At 38.4% G+C, this 24,597-nt stretch overlaps 1 protein-coding gene across 3 annotated transcripts in view; it reads right to left on the bottom strand.

Annotated features, from left to right (window-relative positions):
* PAN3 (poly(A) specific ribonuclease subunit PAN3) overlaps window positions 1–24,597 on the bottom strand; it is a 104,791-nt gene that overhangs the window by 56,203 nt on the left and 23,991 nt on the right. Inside the window, exon 5 of one of the 3 annotated variants that reach the window (XM_080940397.1) lies at window positions 15,816–15,977. The exons of the other annotated variants lie outside the window; for them this stretch is intronic. Within the exon in view, the coding sequence (XP_080796523.1) occupies window positions 15,816–15,977 (162 nt within the window). The remainder of the gene's footprint in view (window positions 1–15,815; window positions 15,978–24,597) is intronic. 3 annotated transcript variants of the gene reach the window in all.

Genomic DNA, 24,597 nt, shown 5'->3' with positions numbered 1-24,597 from the left:
TGAGAGCATTTCATTTCAGAGCAGTAGAGGGCGTTCATACATTTCTTCTGGTCTGCAAGTGGGTGTGTCCACCACGCACCCCCTGCTCCAGGTAAATATAAATACATCACACACATTCAGCATAGACATACAAACAAAAAGAAGCCTACATTAGATATATGTTATAAGATCCACTATCCTATTCAAAAGAAAGCTAGGACATGGCCTGGAGAGATGGCTCAGCGGTTAAGAACAACACTGACTGCTCTTCTAGAGGTTCTGAGTTCAATTCCCAGCAACCACATGGTGGCTCACAACCATCTGTAATAGATTCGATGCCCTCTTCTGGTGTGTCTGAAGACAGTGCACTCACATACAATAAACAAATAAACAAACAAACAAACAAATAAATCTTTAAAAAGTTAGGACATCTATATATTATATGGTGCAAGTTAGACTTTGGAACATAACAGGACTAAAGGTTATACTATCAAGAGATGCAGTGTATCGTTTAGCTATTAAGAGGACAGACATATCATTCTTTATTATTGATTTAGCTAATAATGGATGACAAAGCCTGATAGAATTTCAAAGAGAAACAGGTAAAGAGATTGGACAGCGTTTCAAACTGAATGGATATACATCCAAAGATATAGGATGCCACTAAGTGAGTAGTAATTGGAGCTTACTAAAACAAATGTCTCAGTTTGGAAAGATGGGTTTTACAATAAGTGATTGTAGCTTCAGCTTTAAAAACAAAACAGTAAGTCATACCTCAACAAACTCAGCAGAAATGCACAGGAAAAAGAAAATTTGGGGATGGGGCAGGGGCTGGAGAAATGCCTGTGATTAAGAGCACTTGCTGCTTTTTACATTACTAAGGTACAAGTTCCAGTACCTACGTAGGGCAGCCACAGCTACCTGTAATTCTGGCTCAGGGATCTGATGCTCTGACCTCTGCTGGTATCCACCCTGATGTCACATTCCACACCTACCCACATACTGTTAAAAACGAAAGACAAATGAGCATGTGTGAAGCATATTGCTCTTCACATCAGCGCATGCAGGCACGCACACACGCACATGCACACATGCACGTGAGCACCAAGACAGACAATATGAAGTGGACAATATCTGAATGACAGAAACTTGATTAATTAGATGAGCCCTCAATGTATTAGGTTTAGTGTGTAAGACGGGGTCTCACTATGTACCCATGCCTGGCCTAGAACTAGCTCTGTAGAGCAGCTGGCGTCAAGCTGACAGTGTGCCACCACACCTAGAAATGGACTCTGTAATTCTCCCACTCACACGCTTGTTTGTTTGTTTTGGGATTTTTTTTTTTTTTTTTTTTTTTTTTTTTTTTTGAGACAGTATTTCTCTGTGTATCCCTGGCTGTCCTAGAACTCACTGTAGATCAGGCTGACTCCAACTCAGAGATCCACTGTGTCCCAAGTGATGTTCAGACAATGTAGATTTAATACCATTAGAAACAGGGTTGGATTTAAAGCCATCACCTGATATCTGTTTCCATCTGAGCAGCCCCCATCCTGACCCTGAGTATTTTTTCATTTATCTCTTAATAAATTAAGCTAAAATTCTGCTCTACTGGTGTACTTCCCTCAGGTTTTCTTTTCCATTTTTTTTCTTTATATGAGTACACTGTAGCTATCATCAGACACACCAGAAGAGGGCATCAGATCTCATTAGAGATGGTTGTGAGCCACCATGTGGTTGCTGGGAATTGAACTCAGGAAGAGCAGTCAGTGCTCTTAACCGCTAAGCCATCTCTCCAGCCCCAGGTTTTCAAGTACCTTTAGATTTTCACAAACTGTCTTACGTTTGCTGAGGCTGCCATAACCAAACACTGGGCACTACAAACAGAAATAATCCATTTAAGTCTCACAAGGTAGACTTCCAAGATCTAGGTGGTATCTACCACCAGAGGTTTTTCCTGAGGCTCTCTCTTCTAGACAGCTGCTTTTCTCACTGTAGCTCCTCATATCTTTACTCTCTCTGTACACCAGATCCCTGGTATCCATCCCTTTATTATAAGACTAACAATTACACTGGCTGAGGGTTCTACTCTATGACCTCATTCAGCCTTAATAATCTCCAAAAGGCCTCATCTCCACATATAGTCATGTGAGGAGTTAGTTAAGCATCAACGTATGTGAATGGAGGATAGAGGGACATAATCCAGTCCATAACACTATCATTCAGCTCAATTATTATCTCAGATATAACAGAAGAAAAGTATCATTTCTTTTCCATTTTTCCCTGCAGACTTTTACTATTGTCTTTTTTTTTAAGTTATAAATCCTACAGAGTCGGTAAGTGATTTTGAACAGCCAAACTCACTTTCAAAAAGAAATGAGCCATGTATTTCCTGTGATTACTCACACCATTTTTGCACCTGGTGTAGTTATTCAGATTCTGTAGAGAAGAAGACCCATGGGGATTTACTTCTGTGGAAAGTACTTACTTCCGTCTTTATTAAAATATATCTAGTAGTAATATTTTTGTTTGTTTTTACTCCCGGTCTGGTTATGCAGCCCAGCAGGCATCCTACCCACAATACTACTATCTAACTCTATGTTGGGGCTACAGATCTTGACTCTCCCACTTTTGGGTGTCTGAAAAAAATCTCATTTGTTTTTGCAGACCAGCCTTGCACATACTAGACAGGGTTCTACCAATAGACAGCACTTGCTGTTTTGCTTTTTGAGAATTTTTCATTTGAAGTAACGAGTTACAAGAGAGACTGCCTTTTACCAAAGGCAACATCTTACAAAACCACAGCAAATCTCCAAAATCATAGAATTAGGCCTAATGTGATGGTTTTTAGCTAAACTACAAATCTACCTTGAGTGTCACCAAGTTCTACAAGCGTTCATTTGACTACATTTTCATATTTTTCCCCAAATGCAGAACTTTGGTATGGTATTTTTTTTCTTCCTATATATTAAAGATACTACTATACTATGTTAAAGCAACTGATGGTGCCTCATACCTCTTTTTTAATAAATATATGGTCTTTAAGTCTATTCCAACCTCCCATCATTCCTATCCAGTCTTTAACTTTTATTGATTTGTTGAGATTCACATCATACACCCCATTCCCACTCATTTCTCCATTCCCTCATATCTACCCTTTGCCCACAAAATACAACTCAAACAACAAAAACAAAGCATAGAAAACATCTCATCATGGAAGCTAAAGTGTGTCACAGAGTGTCCCACAGACATCCCTCTGTCTACACTTCTTCACTTGCAAATGTTCATTGTAATGGGTCACTGATCTGGTTCGAGATCTCTGGTTTCTGGTTTCAATATTGGGTCCTTATGGGAACTCCTTCTGTGTCATGAAGATCCTGCGGCTATGGAATAGCACAAATCTCAACAGTTTACAGATGATACAGATTTTGAGATGAGTCAATTAATTCAGAGCCCTGGACCTGGGCCTGGGTGGTAGCTCAGCTGGTCAGCCTGACAGCTTTCCACACCACCAGGGCAGGCTCTCTACCACTGCTCTCTGACTAGGTCACCCAATGCCACACCACCACATTGACAAGAGACAGAGCCAACTCTCCTATTCTCATGCCCCCAAGGCCAGCTCGCTGGCACCCACACTTCCAGAGCCAGCTCTACTGTGTTGCCCATCCAAAGTATAGGGCACATTCTCCCACACACTGGAATCTGCAAGGAGCTGGGCCCTTTCTCCGGCTCTCACGCATACCTCTGGGATTGGCTCACGCATGCCTTTACCACCAGGGTCAGTTCCACTGTGTTGCCCAGGCCAGGTGCAGGACCAGCTTTCCCAGGTGCTATAGCCAGTAGAGGGGACAAGGACAGCGCTCTTGTTCTTGTGACCACAGGGCCAGTTCTCACTCCCACACTCATGCCGCCTCATACAGACCAGTGACAAGGCCAGTTGTACTATGCTGCCCAGATGAAGTGCCTGGCCCACTCTTCTGAGTGCTGCAGCCAGCAAGGAACAGTGCCAACTTACCCACTCTCATACCCACCTCAGGGCCAGTTCTCCTGATTGCCACAAGCAGGGGCATCACCCCTCACACCCATGCCACCTCAAGGCAGATGAGCAGCAGGGACAGCTCTCCTGAACTCTTACCCTCCTGGCTGGTACACCCCATCAACCAAAGCCAACCCTACTCTGCTGGTGAAGTACAAGGCACATTGAACCAAGTGCTGAGGGCTTACTCAAGTGTTGCAGCCAGGGAGGGGCAGGGACAGCTCACCCACTCTCATGACCCTGCGGTCAGCCATACCAAAGGCCTCACACATGGCTAGGGCAGAATGCATCCCCCTCCCATGGGGTACCTCACAGCAGGGGAGTGGAGGGGTCAGCTCTTCAGAGAGCTGTATCCAGTGAGGAAGCCAGTTAGGCAAAGCCACTAGCAGGACTGGGCACTCACAGCAGACTCTTCTCCACCTGAATCTCCAGTTCCATCTCTCCTCATAATGCTCAAGCCGCCCCACTTCTCTTTCTCTCCCACACTATCACATACATGCAAGCTGTGGTGACTCCCACTGTAGGCTGTGCAGCTGGTGAGCCCCTGGGTGACTCTTAATCCATATGATGACTATTGGATGCCTATGGCCTGCCCGTGCTGTGCTCTGGAGTGCAGTTCGCAGGTCTCTGTCTTCCTCCCAAGCCACACTGCCTAGTCTTGATTTGATTTGATTTTTATGATTCCTAGGCATAAGACGACACTGGCCACTAAGCCAGGCATCAAGCTAAAACAAACAAAGGACTGCCATCTGCTCTGCCTCTGACTAATATAAGAACACCACCACCAATAAGGTGTCTCTTTGCCCACTGCTGGGATGGGGTGGCGGGTTGTCCAATCTCTTTTCAGACACTAGCTTTAAGTTCTAAAACTTCAATTTCCTTATCTAGAAGCTTAACTCATCTTCTGTATTTATACTGACATGTTTTTCTTCCCTCCAGCTTTCCAAACATTTGGAATAGGATTAAATAACTGTTTTGATATTTTGTTTTGGTAACTACTTGGGCATCACTTCTGCAGGTTTTGATTACAAATTCTCTGTATGAGTCTTTCTTGCTTTGCCTTTTTTTTTTTTTTTTTTTTTTGGTGAACAGAATGATAAATTATTCTTTTATCTTGTTTGATGCTATATTCATAGACATACTTTTAACTTGTGTTTCCTTTTGTGCTTAAATTGCTTAATATGTAGTTAAGACAGGTCCTTTATAGTCTTGCTTTAATCCTGATTAGTGGATCTGGAATAACATTCACTCTAAGCCCAATTTGGTCCCAGGACTGTGGAGAATGCCCTAACCCATTCAATACTTCATGAATTACAAATCTTACTTATGTTGCCTGGTGAAAACAAGACCTTTTCTGCCTTCATGCAAGCTCTGAAAAGTATTCTTGTGAGTACATGGGGGGTAGGGAGATAAGCCGGGGAATTTTGTCTTGCTAAAATGTCCTTTAAAAGCATGAAAAGATGAAGCCTTGAATATGAGTATCTGTATAGTGCTACTCACAGTCTTTGGTTTTTAGAAGTAAAACACACAAAAAAGGAACAGAGTAAATGGAAAAGAGAAAACAAAGGCTAATCAAAGCCTTCAAGTCTTTATTTTCACAAGATGCTTTTTTAACTTAGTGGTTTACTAGTTCTCCTTGTTTAAATCATATACAAATATGGTTAACTTAAGATCAAAAGATCAATCAAAACTTGTAGATTATTCAAGCCAAGTTTTACCACTTAAGTAAAACGCATGGTGTCTCGTCACAAAGATAGCACAGTGACTAAGACAAAAGTTAAGTAACAGGTATTTCTTTCCTGTAGCCCCTCCAACTTTTTCTTAATAAGCCTATATTCACTCTGCTTTAGGGGAAAGGAAAAGAGAAATAACAAACACCAACAGGAATCTGGCAGTTAGGATTACGGTCCAGACAGCAGTGCTATGTAAGCTGATGCACTTTAACTAGCATGGATAGCAGAAGACAAGATAAAAAATTTTAAAGCATAGGAAAGGATAAACTGCTGTGTTTAAAAGTGGGCTGGTCATGTTTACAAGGAGGATGGAAAGTATATATGACAAGTATAAGGATTTGTCACTAAAGTATCAGAAAGAATGCTGTCACTAGGCTGTGAGAAGGCTGAACACATTTTTTAAATTTCTTTTTTGTACTTCTCTCACATCCGAATATTTCTGAACACATTTTTTAAATTTCTTTTTTGTACTTCTCTCACATCCGAATATTTTCAAAAGCAGACACACTTGAGAAAGTTTTAATTGGTAGTTTAAGATAATAAATCACAAAGCCACACATACCATTCTATTTTATGTACATGTCTTCACGTGCACAGTGCACATGAACAGTGGTGTCCCAGCAATCCAAGTACAATAGAACACTTTAAAGAAGACTTTCACTGTACATACAAGAAAGAACTTCACACCTAGGACCACCTTCTTCAAAGCCTCTGCAGTTACTTAGACATCAATGTGCTCCCAATCCTCCTCCCAGTCACAAAGCATGCCTTCTAGCTTGCTGTCAGAGGGAATCTCAGTAGTATGCCATCCAGGAAGCCAGTACCCCAAGTATTCAAATAAGAATGTTCCATGCAGGTACAACTTCTACAGTAACTGTGTGTGTTCTATCCACAACAACTAACAGTTAACCTTCTCTGTCCCACTCCACAAAAAAGCAGATTCATTTAGAAGTACTTTGTCTAATCAAGAATTCAGCTATATTTAATCCACAAAATACATTAAGACTTTCAATTTTTTTCCACGACATTTTGTCATAAAGCTATACCAACAAAAAGGTTAACAAAATATATAAAGCTCTACATTTCAGAATTCACAGGCCAACAATGTACTTGGCTAATACTCACTCATAAGGGTTTGGTCATTTAACAGTACATGAGCAATTCTGGGCACTGTGGCTGGCACTGCAGGCACAGACATAGGTACTGTGCTTCGAAGCTCACAGAACAGAACTTCACAAGAGAACAAATTCCAAATGGAGGGCTATATTCCCAAGAGCCCATAACATCCATGACTCTTAACGTAAGTACCTACACTATACTACCTACAATTTGCCTAAATGGCTATAATATAAATAATTTAGTACAGTTAAATTCTAGGGGAAATCAGGTGTCTAATGCTATGACCGAAGACTATAGAGTGGTTTAAATACAAAAGGACAAGTTAGTTAAACCAAATTGAACATAAAGGGTACATCACATAATGTCAATGTCCAAAAAGGAGGCTTGAAGGCAGGGAAGCCTGAGGGGCATGATCTTTCAGCAGACTTTGGTAGTAAGCAGGAACAGGGCAAAAGACCTAGGTCTCTTTACAGAGTCTCAACTTTTCTTCCTAATAATAAAAAGATGGGCAAAGATGAGAGGAAGAAGTTCTTGAAAAGCCAAATGAAAGATTTTCGAACAGCAATAAAGACAGATTCCAAGGCACACAGTATAAGGAGAGAACACAAACCACTGCAACAAAGGGTCTGAAATAAGAGTTTCACGGGGCCACCAGTCATTACTTACCAGGAAACAGCAAGTTGGGTAGTCAGGAGAATGAAATGGGTGAGGTGGAGAGGGTGTCGAGGGGATGGAGGCAGAGAGCACTGCATTCACTTTAAGGCTGCTGCAGTTACACTACAGTTCTCTAATTCTCCAAAGTCCCAAGGAACCCTAATCTAATAATATATAACCTAATATAAGCAAAGGCTTACATTTATTAATTCCAATCTATCCCATCAAAATCTACAAGTGTTCCCATTCCTGGACATTAAAGACGAAACCTAAAGTTACACTAGAACCTAGTGAGTAATTGAAAACCTAACTAAACATATCTAACGAGCTTCCAAAACTTCTCTGTGCTCTTAAAAGAAGCACTAGTTAGAGAAAGGTAGCAGTCACAGAAGGATTTGTGATCCTTCTGTAATGTGAGCCTTCTATGAAATACTTCTCAAGAGGGTCAAGTTCCATCAAAGGAGACACTGACAAGTAGACAGTGAAATCAAGTGGATCCTCTCACAAACCTGCAGCCTCAGCATGAGGGTCCTGAGAAAGGCGGAAATGGGAGCGGTGCTGACTCAGTATTGGCTCAGTCAGTAGTGGATACAAGCTGTCAGTCAGTTCAGGTGCTCTCTCTGGTCCCTGAGGATTCTCATCATTTTCCTTTCTGACCAAACCTAAACCCAGTCTTTTATTTTTTAAAATTGCATCAGCAAGGCTTTAGTCATTGTTAATCACTTTTAAAATTCTTAAATTTACATAATTCTATGAATCCCAGCTCAACAGTCTCAACCATTGCTTCCTTAGAGCAGAAACTAAACACAAAGCAAAAGCACACTTCCTTATAGTTTTTACACAGCCTGTTCTTCATGGGTAGCTGGGCACAGCTCTTGCGGTTTCTTGGTACAGCAGACAGCAGTCTTTAGTAACTATTTTCATGTAAAACAGAAAGATGACATACTCACAATATTAAAATGATTCCTTACAAAGTTTTAAAATTTATGTTGAGTAACATGGTTAGCTCTGTAATCTCTGCAGGCATTATCAAATCCAATTCTTCAAGTAGCCAGAAGAACAAAGCACTAACTTTTTCTATGCTTCAACATCATCTTTTAATTCTCTACTCTGTTTCCTCATCCTGCAATCCCATAGCCTCATGCACTCTCCTTCTAGTACCATTTGTTTCTAAGTTATACACAAGTCGTTCTCCTATAAGATAAGCCAGTCTATCATTCACTTGCATTACTCTATAGATTCCTTTTTTTTCCTATCCATGCCTTTTCTTCTTGAAACCACTTTCTCTATCCTTGATGTCCCCACGTTTACCCTGGCTAATTAATACAGCAGTCATTGGACCGGAGGGTACATGAGTCTCATGATTCCAAGTTCAAGGCCAAGTCTGGCAGTGAACTATTTCTACAAAGGACCATGTAGGCTTTGATGGCCTTTGTGGTTATGTTGTTTGGATCCTTTCCCATGGCCCTAAAGGACAAGCAGAAGGCCTGCTCCTCATCCTCCACAGCCTCATAGCCACCTCCATTCCTCACTCCGAGAACTGCATCTGTTTCAGTTACTAAGGATGGTTAGCTTCAAGTAATGGGGAAAGTATATTCCCCAGAAAGAGACTGAAAGTAAAGTAGTAAAGACAGCAGATCAGCTTCAGGACAACAGCAATCATCAGCACACGCAAGGACTGTGAAGATCAACGGCCTGGTGATGCTCCAGGGGCAGGAACTGTGTCACACCTCCTATGCAGCCATGCCAGATCCAGCACACACCCAACAGTTTATACGCATTTCATCATTTTATCAGGTAAGATACTATCACAGTAATGCGCAAAACTTATGGTTCATACTATTTTAAAACTCTGAGGCAGAATGAATATGGTTTTAATTCATCAGTACTTTTAGGCAAATTCTAATCTCTAATACCACAAAAAAAAAAAAATTGTAGAACTTTACATCTCTCAATCCTGTCATTCAAACAGGCACTAGATTCTTGTAAGATGAAACATGGTCACCAACCACACAGGTGGCACACATCCATACATGCATACAAACAACCATACACATAAAATAAAATCTTTTAAAAACTAAAATAAAGCAAACAGGTACAAAGAATGAGACCAATGTCAACTTCTGGCTCCATAAGCACACACGTAAGTATATATGTGTACCCATGCATCCATGACAGACACCTGTATATACACATGGTTTTAAGAATAATTACTACAAAATTACATACTGTTCCATAAAAGAAAATCAAAGTGATGTTTACAAATGACCAAAATACTGTGAATAAACAAACAAACAAAAAGCCTAGTTTCAAATAGTGCACAATCCAATGGAAAAGAACAAGCAGATTAAAGAAAATCACCCAAAAAATAGAAAAACTTTTAACTAAGAACTATTAGAGAACAGTGAGCTGTGTCTATTTTCTCCAGATATTCAACAGTGCTCACAGGGAAGGCCTTATTAGCACTATCTCCTGAGAGAAAAGAAACATTTTCAGGTTCCACTTACAATGATCCAGGAAAACAGCTACAGAGACTCAGTAACATGTTTCAGGGTGTGTGTTTTATGAACCACCTCCCTCCCAAGAAAAGCAAGAGCCCATCCAAGTAAAATACAGTGTGTGTAGACTGAATGACCCAGAAAGGGAGGTCAGCAACAGCTCTTAAAAGTATCCAATACGATGTTCAGATACTTAAGTGAGAGGTATAGATAGGTCAGAAATCATGAAAAAAACAAAAAACAAACCAACCAACCAAAAAACAGGCGAGGTACCACTATCAAAAAGCAGAGATAAAAGCAGACGGTATGATAAGAATAATCTCGGGATTTAGAAGATCTCAATGAATTAAAACAGGATATTTTTTTTCCTACAGCAGTCTTCCATTTGTCGAATGTGGAGAACTCCACTGTTATTATATTTAATACAACAGTAACATATACTATCTAATTTTCATCCTTCAGTTCATCAGCAGGAAAACCTTAGTAGTTCTTATCCCTAAGAAGTGGTACTATGTGCACTGTATAGAAGGCAAACATTTATTCTCCCAGGTGTGGTCGTGCACAGCTTTAATCCCAGCACCTGCGCTGTGTGGCCATCTCCTCAGTACCCAACCCATGCTGTGTACCTATTTCAATGCTCACCGTCAAACAGGTTCAGGGTTGGGACACCAAAGGATGAGGGGAAAAAAAATTACAGAATCAAAGAAGCTGGGCTTCGTGGCACTGGCCTCTCATCACAACACTTGGGAAGCAGAGACAAGTGACTTTCTATGAGTTCAAAATCAACCTGGCCTATGTAACCAATTCTAGGACAGTGAAAGATACAGAATAGAGAGAGACCCCACTCCCCAAAACTGATAATAACAACAATAAAGAAAGAATGAATAAGAAGTACCAAAGCAGTACACCTTTCTCAACGTTGTCATTCACTAGCTTAAGTTTGATCACCAAAATGCATGTCAGGTCACACAAAGGATAGCTGAAAAGAAACTGAAGATGATGAGAATTACAGGACTTTCATGAGTTATCTAAACCTGTAGACCTGCCCAAAAAGTAAGTAAACATGTCAACCCAAGCCTGTGAACCATGTGTTCTTCAAGCAAGGCAGCTATTCACAGCAACAAGTTTTAAGTTCCCATACAAGAACTTCAAGAGGGAAACAAAGAAGAAAAGCTTTACACTGAAGCAACAGGAACTTAAGGGCAAAGTAAGTACAATGAACAAGAAACAGTTTGGCAGAAAAGAAAACAGAAACACAAAAGCTGAACTACGGTGAACTTCAGGGGTTTGAGGTGTGAATGTTTATTTGTTGGGGTAAAAAAGCTATCATTATAAGATCTAATCAAAAAGCAGTGCTCTGACCTAGCTTGAAGTGTAACCAGTTACTCTAGAGCAGTGCTTCTCAACCTTCCCAATTCTACTACCCTTTAAGTCCTCATGCTACAGTGACCACCAACCATAAAATTACTTTGTAGCTGCTTTATAACTAGAATTTTGCTACTGTTATGGATCCTAAAGGAAAGATCTGATATATAAATCACCCTAGGGACCCTTGTGAGAGGGTCACTCAACACCCAGGTTGAGAACTGCTGCTTTAGAGTCTTTTCTCACACAGACAAAAACCTGATAAACCTGAACATGTGGAGAAAAGAAAAAGTGAACTTCAAAACAGGAAAAGTGTTCACGATCTTTGGTGAGAGGTGCTTGAATTTTATTTTCAACTGGTTGATGATGGGAGGGGGAGAGGAGGAGGAGGAGGAGGAAACTTCTAACAGAGAAATTGTGAGGTGTGAAGTAAAGAGATACAGTAGAAAGTAATCAGTCTTGAAAGATTAAGCACACAGGCTTTAAAGGAAGATGAGAAAATATAAGCAAAGCATCTAAGGGTAGTCAGGATAAGAAATGAACAAGAAAATGGAGCCACTGGCAAAGTCCTCTGATGAAAATCTTTTTAGAGGAGAGGTTCTGAACCAGCAGGAAGAATTAAATACACTTAAAAGAATGACAAAAAACAAGTTGATAAAAACTGGCCAGACAAGTATAAGTGAAAATCACTAACTAGGTTATTATTTGCCATGTTTATTCTGGAATGTTCAGTTTCTTTCAAAACAGGAATAGTACACCCTATGCTTTCCCTTCTGATTTTAACTACATCTCTCAGATTAAGTCACCATATTTATGCTCAGATTAAGTCACCATAAATTTAAAGTAATCACTACAGAAAATAACTGACTGACTGCTGAGATTGCCATCCCAAGTAACAAGTGTTTGGCTTTTCTAGCTTTATAGTTTCACTGGGCATGTGTTACTACCAAAAACACAGTAAATTTGTGTTTATACTATCTTTCACTTAAATGGCGGGATGACTCATGGGTTAAGAGCACTTGTTGCTCTTCCAGAGGACCTGAGATCAGTTTCCAGTACCCACAAAAATGGTTCTCAATCATCTGCAACTCTAGTTTTTCCGATCTCCAAATGCCCCCTTCCGGCCTCTATGGGCACGAGTAAGCACACAGTATACATACACACATGCAGGCAAAACACACCTAACGTTTTTTTAAAAGGAAGGGGACTGGGCTCTAGTTTAAAAACATTTGCTCTCAAGAAGGACACAAGTTGGTTGGTTCCCAGAACCAAGATAACCATCTACAACTCCAAGGAATACAGCTCCAAACAGAGAGAGAGAGAGAGAAAGAGAGAGAGAAGAGAGAGAGAGAGAGAGAGAGAGAGAGAGAGAGAGAGAGAGAGAGAGAGAGAGAGAGAGAGAGAGAGAATATGTGTAGACCCCAAATAAAGAGATAAACTAAAAAAACAAAACACAAAACCAAAAACCCTTCTGATTAAGACATGGCTATTCACTCATGAATTCAATGCAGCTATGGCGACCTAATAAGACTGGACCTAACATTTCATCAAGGAAGAGGAAAGAGCTCAGGCATCTCCACTCCTTCCTGAGGAATTATTGGCAGTGAATGATCGCTGGAAAAAGGAATGTCATTTTCTACAGTGATATAGCCACTGAGAAGGAGGACTGTGCCAGTAAATGACCACCCAGCCACGCTCAGACAAGAAATCCCAAAAATTAAACTCAATGGCTCACAACAGAAAAGATAAGGAAACAGGGAGGAGACTATTGAAAAAGAAGGATTCAATGGAAGAAGAAAAGACAAAGTATAAGAAGTAAAAGTAACTTAAAATTCACTATATACATGCATAAAACAATCAAAAAATAAGTTAATTAAGTAGAAAACAAAGCCTCAAAACAGAGATGTTATTACTAATTTTTAACTGGTTTTCATAAGTGGGGGGGAAAAACCCAAGGTATAATGTCAAAATCAATAAATCAATGAAAAAAAGTCTCAGGAAGATAACTTGATGTCACTTCAATAAACCACAAAAAAAAAAAAAAAAAAAAAAAAAAAAATCTAGGTTTTTAATAGTGCAAGTTATGACTAAGCTACAGCCCATAGCTGCTACACTTTGATCACTGGCATTCTCAAAATGAAGTTTCCTGGCAGAAGCTCAGTTACAGTTACACAAACAATTATACTGCTAATTCAGGACAATAGTAGAAGTGAGAGACCAAGTCTGAAAAAGCACGGGTTCCAACCTCTCCACTGACTCTTTGTACTATGTTACTTAGTTTCTCTTAAAATGGGTTTCTTCACTGAACTATAACATTCTGCCATAAACATTTAGCCAAAAGACAACAAATGTAAAAACATTATCTATCATGTTTACCACCTATGAGATATGGTTATAATTTTTAAATAAAATAAGTATAAATTTGTTAAGTGCTTTTATGAGAAGATCTAATGGTTTAAAAATGAAACAAAATGCAAATAATAAATCTGGCTATAAAATTGTTTTAAAATTTTTATGTCAAAAACATAAAACCATATTTTAAAAAATCCCAAAATGGTATGGAATTTATTTCTATGATTTTAAAAAAATACAGCACAATGAACACCACAGCTCAGAACTACTAGAGGTTCCTGGTTTAGGAATCCACAGTAATGAGACAAGATGAGTTTCTTCAGTAGTTCAGCATGTGACTCAGGTGGGGAGGAATTTTCAAACAAGTTCTGAGTTGGGAGAACACTTCCATGATTTAAAAGAAATATGAAGCATAAAGCAAAAATATGAAGCATTGGAAACATGCTAAGCTCTGCTGTCAGATTCCATTTTTCACACATTAATGAAAAATGTTATTCATTTATTTAAGAGGGTGTTGGACACGCTGGAGCTAGTTATAGATGATTGTGAGCACCCAATGCTCTCCTAACCTCAGAGCCACCTCTCTAGCACAAATGTGTTTACTAGCCACTTTAAGCATTATAACTCAAGTGCGCCCTCTATTACTAACATACTGTCTGTACACCGTTCCTTGAGAAAGAGTTCAGAAGAGCTGTGGTGAGAAAAGCAGGAGCCGAACCTCTGCCCTATCAGTGTCCCACCCCACTTTGCTGGCTGGCCCAGATTTCTCAAAACTCCATTTTAAAACTGAAAAACATTTGTAATAACTCAAACAAAATAGCTTTCTCTACATATCTCAGAGAAGAAAATTTCATTAAAACTATTAATGTATGAATATAGCATTCATAACATATTCAAAACCTTTCAACAAAATTGTTTTAAATATGATTTTCTGAAACTCTCTGGTTGGTTGGTTTTAATTTTAAAGTTTCCATTAGGGAAAATACAACACTTTGCAATATTTTTTGAAATAAAAATTGTGCCAAAGTCAACATAGTTATTGCTCCTAAATTAATATTACTGAGTAAAATGCTATAGGATCAAATTTAAAAACAGAAGTGAAACCAAGTTATTAAGTTCGTATTAACTTTTTGTATACAACATAAGGAGTTTGAAACTAAGACTATATTTTAAGTACTAATTAATACAAATTTGGAAGGAAAAACAAATTCCTAAGTTATAATTAATAGTACTATCCCTATCTTATAATAACTCCCAATTTTTAAGAATGAAAATATAGTGGCACATGCCTTTAATCCCACCATTTGAGTGGCGGGGCAGGCAGATTTCTGTGAGTTCGAGAACAGCCAGTCTACAGAGTAAGTTCCAGGACTGGGTAAGGAGCTGGGCTTGACTCCTTAATACCAAGAAAAAGGAGAATAAAATATATACCTTCAAATAACAAAATTAAAAAAGGAAAAAAATTAATATAAAAATGAAGAACTAGAGCTGACAAGATGGCTCAGTGACTCTTGCTACCGAGCCTGAGAATCTGAATTTGATTCCTGAGACCCGTATGGTGGGCTCCATGGGTCATCCTCTGAAGTACACATGTGTTCCAAGACATATACATGTACAGACATAAACACATGTGTAGCACAAAAGTCAATGCAAAAAAAAAAAAAAAAAAAAAAAAAAAAAAGTAAGTAAACCTTCCCAAGAGGAGGAAAAGGAGGGACAGGAAGAGGAAGAAGAGGAGAAAGAGGAACAGGAAGAGGAAGAGGAGGCAAAGGAGGAGACCAAACAAATATCTGTGAGGCAAACACTGTGGCACACCCTTAGCAGAGGCAGGTGGATCTTTGAGTTCAGGGTCAGCCTGGTCTACAGAACAAGTTCCAGAACAGCCTGAGCTACCCTGTCTCAAACCAAACAAAAATCATCTATAATGGCTCGTTAATAGACTACTAACCTTGCTTTACTTTAGAAAACCAATTGAATGACTTAAATGTATCAGCTAGGCCAGCCCATCTTTTCATATCCACCAGCCCACAGACAAAGAACCAAGAAACACTTTCAAATATGTCTAAGAAAAATTATTTTTACCTGTAAATTGTTTTCTGTGACTCTGTTCCACCAAACCATATTGATGGGTACTCCTGATTTACACCTGTCAGCAAGGCAGCCAATAGGGTTCTTTGCTTTTCGTGCCTTTGATCCCATCGGAACTAGCCTCTCTTCCAGCATCCCCAGGCGATACTTCCTTGGCTAGGAGAAAGAAGGAAAGAAACCGAGCCACTCCTAACATCCCCACACTAATCTAACCTAATATGATGAAAGTGCAGGAGATGTTAGGAAGAGGGGATAGAAACCAAGTAAAATCACTAAGAATGTTCTAAGTTTATAACCACCCACCATTTCCCACCCCCACCAGACCTTTCTAAAATAATCCACAGGACTCATAGGCTGAACAATGTTACATAAATAACAAATGTTATACAGAATTATTATCTGATCTTATAACTTCATGAATAGAAATTAACTTAGCAAGGTGAATGTTTTACATAACTTCCCAATGAACTTACCTATTCTCACTGAAATATGGGGAAATGGTTTTAGGGGCACAAAATAGAGATTTAAAAACAAAAACAAAAACTCTCCAATCTCCTTTAGCAACTCATCTCACTATCTTATTTCCTGCTGAGAACTACTCCAATTAAAGGAAGCAACGGATTTCTAATAATTTTATAAATTATTTTAATTCTGTGTATGATAGGCTGGAATATGGCAGTTACTCAAAAATAGAAAAAGATACTTAAAGAACTGAAATAATATAGACTAAATTTTTAAAAAGTAAACAGTTCAATAGTACCAAAAACTTCACCTCTTTTTTTTAAATTACTGAAACCAAAACAGACTAATAGTGAATAAATTGTGCAACAAAATAGCAAATTCATTTGTTAACACACTAAAAAAGTTAGTAGCCATCCTCACAGCAGCTAGCAGGGCTGTATGAGATGCTATAGCCTACCACCATCCCAACATGTGCCTAAATGCAACTTACATAAACATGTATATGTATGTGTGTCTTCAGGAAATAAACTGATACATGCTTGAAAAAGTATCTCCTTCAAAAACTGAAATAAGATCTACATACTTAATTACTGCTATGCCCTGTAGTGTACTAAAAGTACTAAGAATCACTAGAATGCAACATCAAGGTAAGATTTTTTTTTAATCTACTAAAAAGGGAACATATTTTGCTGTGCATGTCAGTGCAAAAACCTGTAATTCCAGCACTTAAGGGGCTGAAGTAGAAGCATTCTTAATCTTGGGTCAGCCCAAACTACACAGCAAAATTTAACTTTAAAAGAAGTTGAGAAAGACTGGAGAGTTGGCTCAATGGTTAACAGCACTGGCTGCTCTTTCAAAACACCCAGGGTCAATCTCCAGCACCTATGTGTCACCTTACTTACATCTAAACTCCAGTCCCAAGGGCCCTAACACTCTTCTGACCTCTATAGGCACCAGACACACACACAGTGTACACATACACACATGCATCCAAAACACTCACACATAAAATATAATTTAGAAAGACGAGGGTAGAATCAGCAATTCAAAAAGAAAAAATACACTTTTCTAAATTTCCAAGCCCTGAAAATGCCTATAGAAATTATTCTATGTAGCATAGTTATCAAACCTTCATAAGACCTATACTAATAAGGTGAATAAAAACTAGTTAAACTTGAATTAAGAAAGATACGGCTTTACCTACCTACCCAATAATCCGAACAGTAAAGATTTATGAAGCTAAAGCAGCTCCTTGCATGTCTCAATCTGAGAGTAAATGTCTGGATGAAAACATTCTATGTGCTTCAAGGCTCATGCCACAATCACATTTTAAGTGGAGCAATTTTAAAGCAAGGTATTTGAACATCATAACTCCTTGGAAAAAGTTGAGATTAAACTCATACATGTTTGTGTTCAAGTCAATTACTGTAAGGCTTTGACATATAGTGAGAATAACAACCTTAATAAAACATTTACTATTAAAACTGTATTTTAGAAAAGTCCTGGGGTATAAATTCTTCTACCTCTATCACAAATATTAAAATATCAAAGGCTAATTAATATCATGAGTAGTGGGAGATGGCTCACTGGCTGCTTTTCCAAAGATTCTAGGTTCAATTCTCAACACCCACCACCATATGCAGCTCCAGTTCCAGGGCTTCTGAGCCCTTTTTCTGGGTTCCATAGACACTGCACACACAAAGTGCAGACATATACACAGGCAAAGCACTTGTACACATAAGTTAAAAAAAAATTTTTAAGTCACAACTGGCCTAGACAAAAATACTTCACTTCTAATCATATACTGAAATATATATATATATATGCTTTCATATTTCTCTCTATATATATACTATATATTATGTTTCTATATTAATCTTTAAATGTTCTATGGCAATTTAAATTCACTTTCTTTTCGATCCAATTAAAACAGTCAATGCAATTTATCTTCCATGTCGCACACTAATAATGTAGAAAACAATTATATCACCTTTTGTCCCCAACAATTCTCATTATAATTGTTTCTTGTTTTTTTCCAAACAATTCTTAACTCCTTTCTCTCCATTCCATCTCTCCATTCCATACCCAGTGACTGCAACTAAAGAGATCTGTGAAGTGGAGCCACAACAGACACAAGCTCTTCAAATAAGCAGCCAACAAGCTGCATGGTTCTGCAGAACATTAAAAAGATTTAAAGCAGAACCATTATTTAAAATACAGAAGCAGCTGGCACATGCCTTTAATCCCAACAATTGGGAGGCAGCCAGAGCTACATAGGAAGACCCTTAGAGAAAAGAAAGGAATGGGGGGGGGGAAGAGGGAGGGAGGAAGAGAACCAAAAGTAACAGGGTACAAATTCACAAGGCAAAATGACATTCAAAAAAGAAATGGCAGCAACAGGGGAGCATAAAAGTATAGCAAAAAAAAAAAAAAAAAAAAAAAAAAAAAAAAAGTACAGAGAAAAATAAAGAGAGCTTATAAACAAGCCTCACTGCACAGAACAAACCACAAGAATGCTTCATCTATAAGCTAATTTCCAAGTCAGCTGGGCGAATTCTAGGAAAAAAGTTACCTGAGAGAAGACTTTGTATTGGGGACTGTTGTAGTTCTTAGAATACAATGCCACGCATGCATGCACCTTTCCTTGGAACAGATGATGTAGTCTAGAAGGGAAATCTACCTAACTGCCATAATACAGTAACACACACATGACTGAGGTACCAAGAGAGCAGAGACAAGCACTTCACAAGTAGGCAAGTGCTTAGCAGATGTTTAAGGCAGATTAAGTGTGCCAAACCAAGAGAAAACTAGGGAAAGTGGGGTGAGGGAGGGAGGGAGAGTTGGAGGTGTGGGCCAACTAAGACTGAATCTGAAGTAGGAATGGGGGCCTGGGGAAAATGCAACTGAAGATCAAAGCACAGTGACTCAGAGTCCACTCCTCACTAGACCACTCTAAACTTAATACAGAGACACAGATGGAAGCTTGAAAACAATTAACAAAGCATTTATTGCATCATAGCCTACTCTAACAAATTTGCATCTCAATTGGCAAAGGAAATGGTTAAGAAAGAGTTGACAGGAGTGGATGCATTTCAGAAAGGAAGTTCTACAGCAATTTGGAGGAGGTGTAGGAATGAAACTGGAAGCAGGTGACAAATTACTGTACTCTGGCAAAAAGGTCTCAGTCTAACTTTTTCAAATTCAGCACTATACCCTGGATAAATCTCTACTGTGGGATGCCCCAAGCCTTATTTATAACAGAATCCTACAGCAGCATTATCACCACATTATCGACACAAAACTGTCTTCAGGACTCACCAAAGTACCACGGTAGAACATGGGGGCAAATGTAATAAATTCAGAGTGCAAAGGGACTAAAAAAATGTTGATTAGCTGAAAGCAGAGACTAGCAGAAAAACAATCAAGTGGATGATGAAGAAGAAAACAAATGTTCCGTGAACTTTCCTTCAGCACAAGGCAAACATAACTCTCCTTCCCTTCAGTTTTTAAAACCCTCAGACAAGCACTGAAAATTGAAATTATCCCCAACTCCCCCCCCAAAAAAAGGCAATACTTGTGTTGATCTTGTTTGCAAACAGGCTGAGCATTCCTGTCCTACTAATCATTATGAAATGGGGACATGTATGCCCTCTAACAAACAGCTTCTTCCCTCTGTCTCCCAGCAAGAAAGCACATAGCAAAGTCCCCAGTGTCCTTGTCCTGGAGTCAGACACTCAGTGGTGCCTACAACATCCTACTGTTTTCTTCTCCCTTTGCTCCCTCTCTAAAACACACATTCTTCTTAACCTGGAGTCTCAAGATTTTCTACAAAAATGACTGATTTTTATAGCTTACAAAATTTAAGAGTTAAGATAGTAAGACAGTGGTAGCTGAACACTGTTTTACTTTGGGGGGATCAGGACTTAGTTTTAAAGGCATCTTGAATAAGTTTTCAAGAGAAAAAGGGTTGAAAATATATTCTAGAGTAAGCATGAAGATCTTGGGGAACTGTAGCTAAGTGTATCACACTACCTAGCATTGCCAAGGCCCTGGTTCATCTCCATCACATAAAAGACACTTTAAAACAATTTTTCTGACTCATTCGACCAGAAGGGAGGCCTAAGTCTCATTTCTACACAGTAGCCAGACTGCCAGGCACTGCTCATCTAAAGACCACACTGGAAAGTGCAGTTCTCCACTCAAAAACAAATGAAAAACAACTGATGATACAACAGAGACAAAAGAAACCTTCAAAACTGAAAGCTTTTATAGCATCTTAGCTTTCTGCTATTTTGAACCTTGACTTAAAATTCAGTCTTCAAAGCCACTACTTAACATCTCCTTGGGCTGGAGAGGTGGCTCAGAGGTTAAGAGCACTGACTGTTGTTCTTCCAGAGGTCCTGAGTTCAATTCCCAACAACCACATGATGGCTCACAACCATCTGTAATGAGATCTGATGCCTGCCCTCTTCTGATGTGTCTGAAGACAGCTACAGTATATATAATAAATAAATCTTAAAAAAACAAAAACAAAAACCAAAAAAAATCTCCTCTTACTCTCATTTTAAAATATCCTTTCTTTCCTAAAGATTTGGCCTATGACTTAAGACTGAAGGACAGCTACTCTAATCCCTAACAAGACCAGGTAAGTCTCTCTGCTTATGCAATTTTTTGTTTGGGGTATGATTGTGGGGGAGAGGGGTTGCTTTTGAGACAGATTTCAGTGTCAGCCTTTCTGTCCTTAGAAATAAACAGTCAAATCTATACTTTTTAAAAAACATTTAGAATCTAGAGAAGGAATGATGTCCACTTGTGTAGAAAATAAAAACTAGCAACCAACAGGCCAGGGCTCACAGCAGAGTTCTTGGTTACTACAAAGCAATACCAAAGCAATGCACACTGTCCTCATCAACAGTGACAGACCAGAGAAAACAAGATGCTATCCCCAAACAAAATGTTTCCCTTACCTCAAATTACAGAAATTCCTCTAAAAATTCATAATCAAGGACTTCTATTATTTGTACTATGAAACATTGACTAAAAGAAAATGCATGCTCAAAAAAAGTTAAAAGTCATGAACAGAGGGCAAACACATCCCTTCACTTGGGGCTTAGTGACAATTCAAATCTATTATCTTCTGCAGTAACAATCCAACATCTCTCTCCACAATCTAAGTATGAAGTCCACTAACTATAATGACCTAATACTTTTTTTTTACCACACACTTATTTCCAAAAAAAACATGCTTTTTTCCCACAATCTCCTCTAACACTAGGTCATCCCTCAGTTAACTAAATGGCCTAATTATTTCAGTATATCTTTACTTATACAAAATAATTATAAAATTATAATTCCATTAATGATCAGTAATTAAATTCATTGGAGAAGTACAAACAGGCTACTAAAACTAAAGCCCAATTTTGCTACACAGGCCTTGCCTTGGATGACCATATGTATGTAGACCATGCTGGCTTCCAACTTGAGGCAATTCTCTCTCCTGCCTTTGCCTTTGGGATGCTGGGATCTAGGCATGGGCCAACAAATCTGAGGTCACAGGTTTCAACATTCCCATGTCTATGTGGTGCTAGGCTCACAAGCAGGTTCCCCAGGTTTGTTACAACCAGCAATTTGTACACTGAGTCATCTCTCCCCAGTCCCTTGTTTTGTTTTTGTGAGACACAGGCTGAGGTAGTCCAGCCAGGCTAGCCTAAAATCCCTGATCTTCCTCCTTTCTCCTCCTGAGTATAACCCCAAGCATCATATATATATATATATATATATATATATATATACACATACATATATATATTGACAAGCATATATGCAAGACAAGCACTCTACTAACTAAACTACTTCTTCAGCCTGACTTTTTAAAATTTAACATATCTATATACTTGCTTAGTTGAATCTTTAAATGAATCTGAGGATCTTCAAAATTGTTTTTGAAATGAGTAATAATGAGAAATAAACTTACTACATACTCAGAGATTAAGGTTCTAAAGTATAGAATCATAAGCTATAAAAGACTATCGTTAAGTACTAAGTGACAATACACCAAACATCTTACATCCATTAATGTTTTTAATATGCACAATTTTATGAAGCTAATGCCCATCATTACATAACTTTATGGATTCTAAACAAATCTTAAAATAGGTTAAAATAAGTTTTCTACACGCTCACCACTAACAAGGTGAGGCAAGAAAACCTGTTCTTATAATTATAGTACCCTGTCTCTAAGAAACTAACTCTGCACCTTAAGGTATCTCTTAAAACATCACAATCCAAATGCCATTTATCTAAACATAAAACTCTCAATCTTATGAGCATAAAGGAGCCAGTAAGAAACAATAAGAGATAATAATCAAAGAACGTCTAAAAGATTAATTCACTATCCTTCTTCAAAAATAAAGAAAAAAAATTAAGAACTACAATGATCAGATTGGCGAACACAACATGGGTTGGCTAAAATCTCCCACACCTACATCCTAGGAAAACAAAATGAATCACTAACAAGGCCACACTCTTGGTAACAGGTATACTTCGTGAATTCAGTGACCACAGTCGGGTACATTAAATCCAAGCAGATAATTTCATAATGGTCTACTACTAGCTCTAAGGTCTAAGGTAAAAGCACTATATATTTATTAAACAACTGTTGACATATATAAAAACTAACTCAAAAATCTCTAAATTGAAGACTGGATGACAAGTATGCCCAACAGTGTTACATACTGTATAAAAAGGGTACATACTTCAGTTCATCTGTTTAAATATGATGCTTAAACTACATGCTACATGCACATGCGCGCACACAGCCACCCATGCACAAATTTAAGCAATCTCCAAAATAAAATGTGCTTTCTTTGAAAAAAAAAAAATCAATCAAAGACAAAAATTCTCTTTCAATCATGAATTTAAAGAAATCTTTCTTAGAGCCATATGCACACCTGAAGTCACAACACTTGAGAAGCAGAACTAGGGGGATCAAGGTCAGCCTGGTCTACATAGTGGCAGGCCAGTCAGATCTATGTAGAACCCCTGCCTTCCCATTCCATCGCCCCCCCTCAAAAAAAAGAAAAAAAATTTTTTCTTAGCTCAACACAAATGTTCACTACACAACCAATTAAAAGTAAAATATTCCCTAGAAAACAGGAAATAGTTTATCACCAGTAAGCTGTGTGATGGGGACAGTACAGTCTTGAACTGGACTCAGACAAAGCAACAATCGGGAGAATTCTGCTAGTGAACAGTACTCCATCAAGCAAAATAATCCACAAGTATTTCCCACCACCCACATCGCATCACAAACTACAGGAGGTGAGCTATCCCCCTGGGTCCCACTTCTCTAATCCCGACTACAAGCTTTAAAATCAGGAGCAGAACAAACATTCCAGAATCTTGGTGTGTCATGAGATTAACTTAACATTAAAGCCTTAAGAAGTTGACAGGTATAAACACATTACTCCACATTAGAATTGATGTTTCAGTCTTACTAACTGAAACTCACTGAAGTAGGTCAAAGAAATGTAAACAGTAAGTACCTAAAGACTGCTTTTATTCTAGGAGAGAAAAATGAACTGAAGTGACCGATTACCCTGAGAGAGAGAGAAAAAAGGGAATCTAAGAACGTGAGAATGCACAGATTGCTCATCTGCCTAACTTACACTGACCACACACAGTGGCCCTGTACAAGGAAACTACAGCATGGCAGGAACCACATCAGAGCCTGAAGCACACTTATCTTCCTATTTCTAACTTTGATAAAAAAATATTTTGTTTTCAAAAGTTTTGATACCCAATTTTTACATCTGTGATTTAGTGACTCCACACCAGTAACCAACTTTATAATTCTACCTTCCTCACTGCTAAGTTTCTTCATGTATTAATCTCTAATCTCTAATATATTAGCTCTCATTTTTATACAAAAGTCATAGGTAGTATTTGCTAGAGATTTAATTCTCCCATAGACTATAAAATAAAACTTAACTCTTCCAATATCTATCTTGCCCAAGAATAATTACTCACAGCACAGTCTCACCAGGCCTGTGTCCCCAAGAATAATTACATATTTCATATTATAACCTTTCAATCTGTATATATTATAATCAGGAAAAGCAAAAATATCAATGCTTCAAGGATAAATATAAAATCATTTTAAATCATTTTTGTATATCATAATTCTATGATTTGAGTAAAAAATGAATTATAAGAAAAATACTTATATTCTCTGATGCCATAGTATTATTAAGTTGCTACAGGCACTTCTAAATTCCACTGAAGCTGGCTCTGGTCCCTGTGGTTCTAGCTGTAA

Source organism: Micromys minutus (assembly GCF_963924665.1).
Source record: "Micromys minutus genome assembly, chromosome: 29".
Lineage (NCBI taxonomy): Eukaryota > Metazoa > Chordata > Mammalia > Rodentia > Muridae > Micromys > Micromys minutus.
Note: the sequence above shows the minus strand (reverse complement) of the source record. Positions and strands in the feature narration are given on the sequence as shown.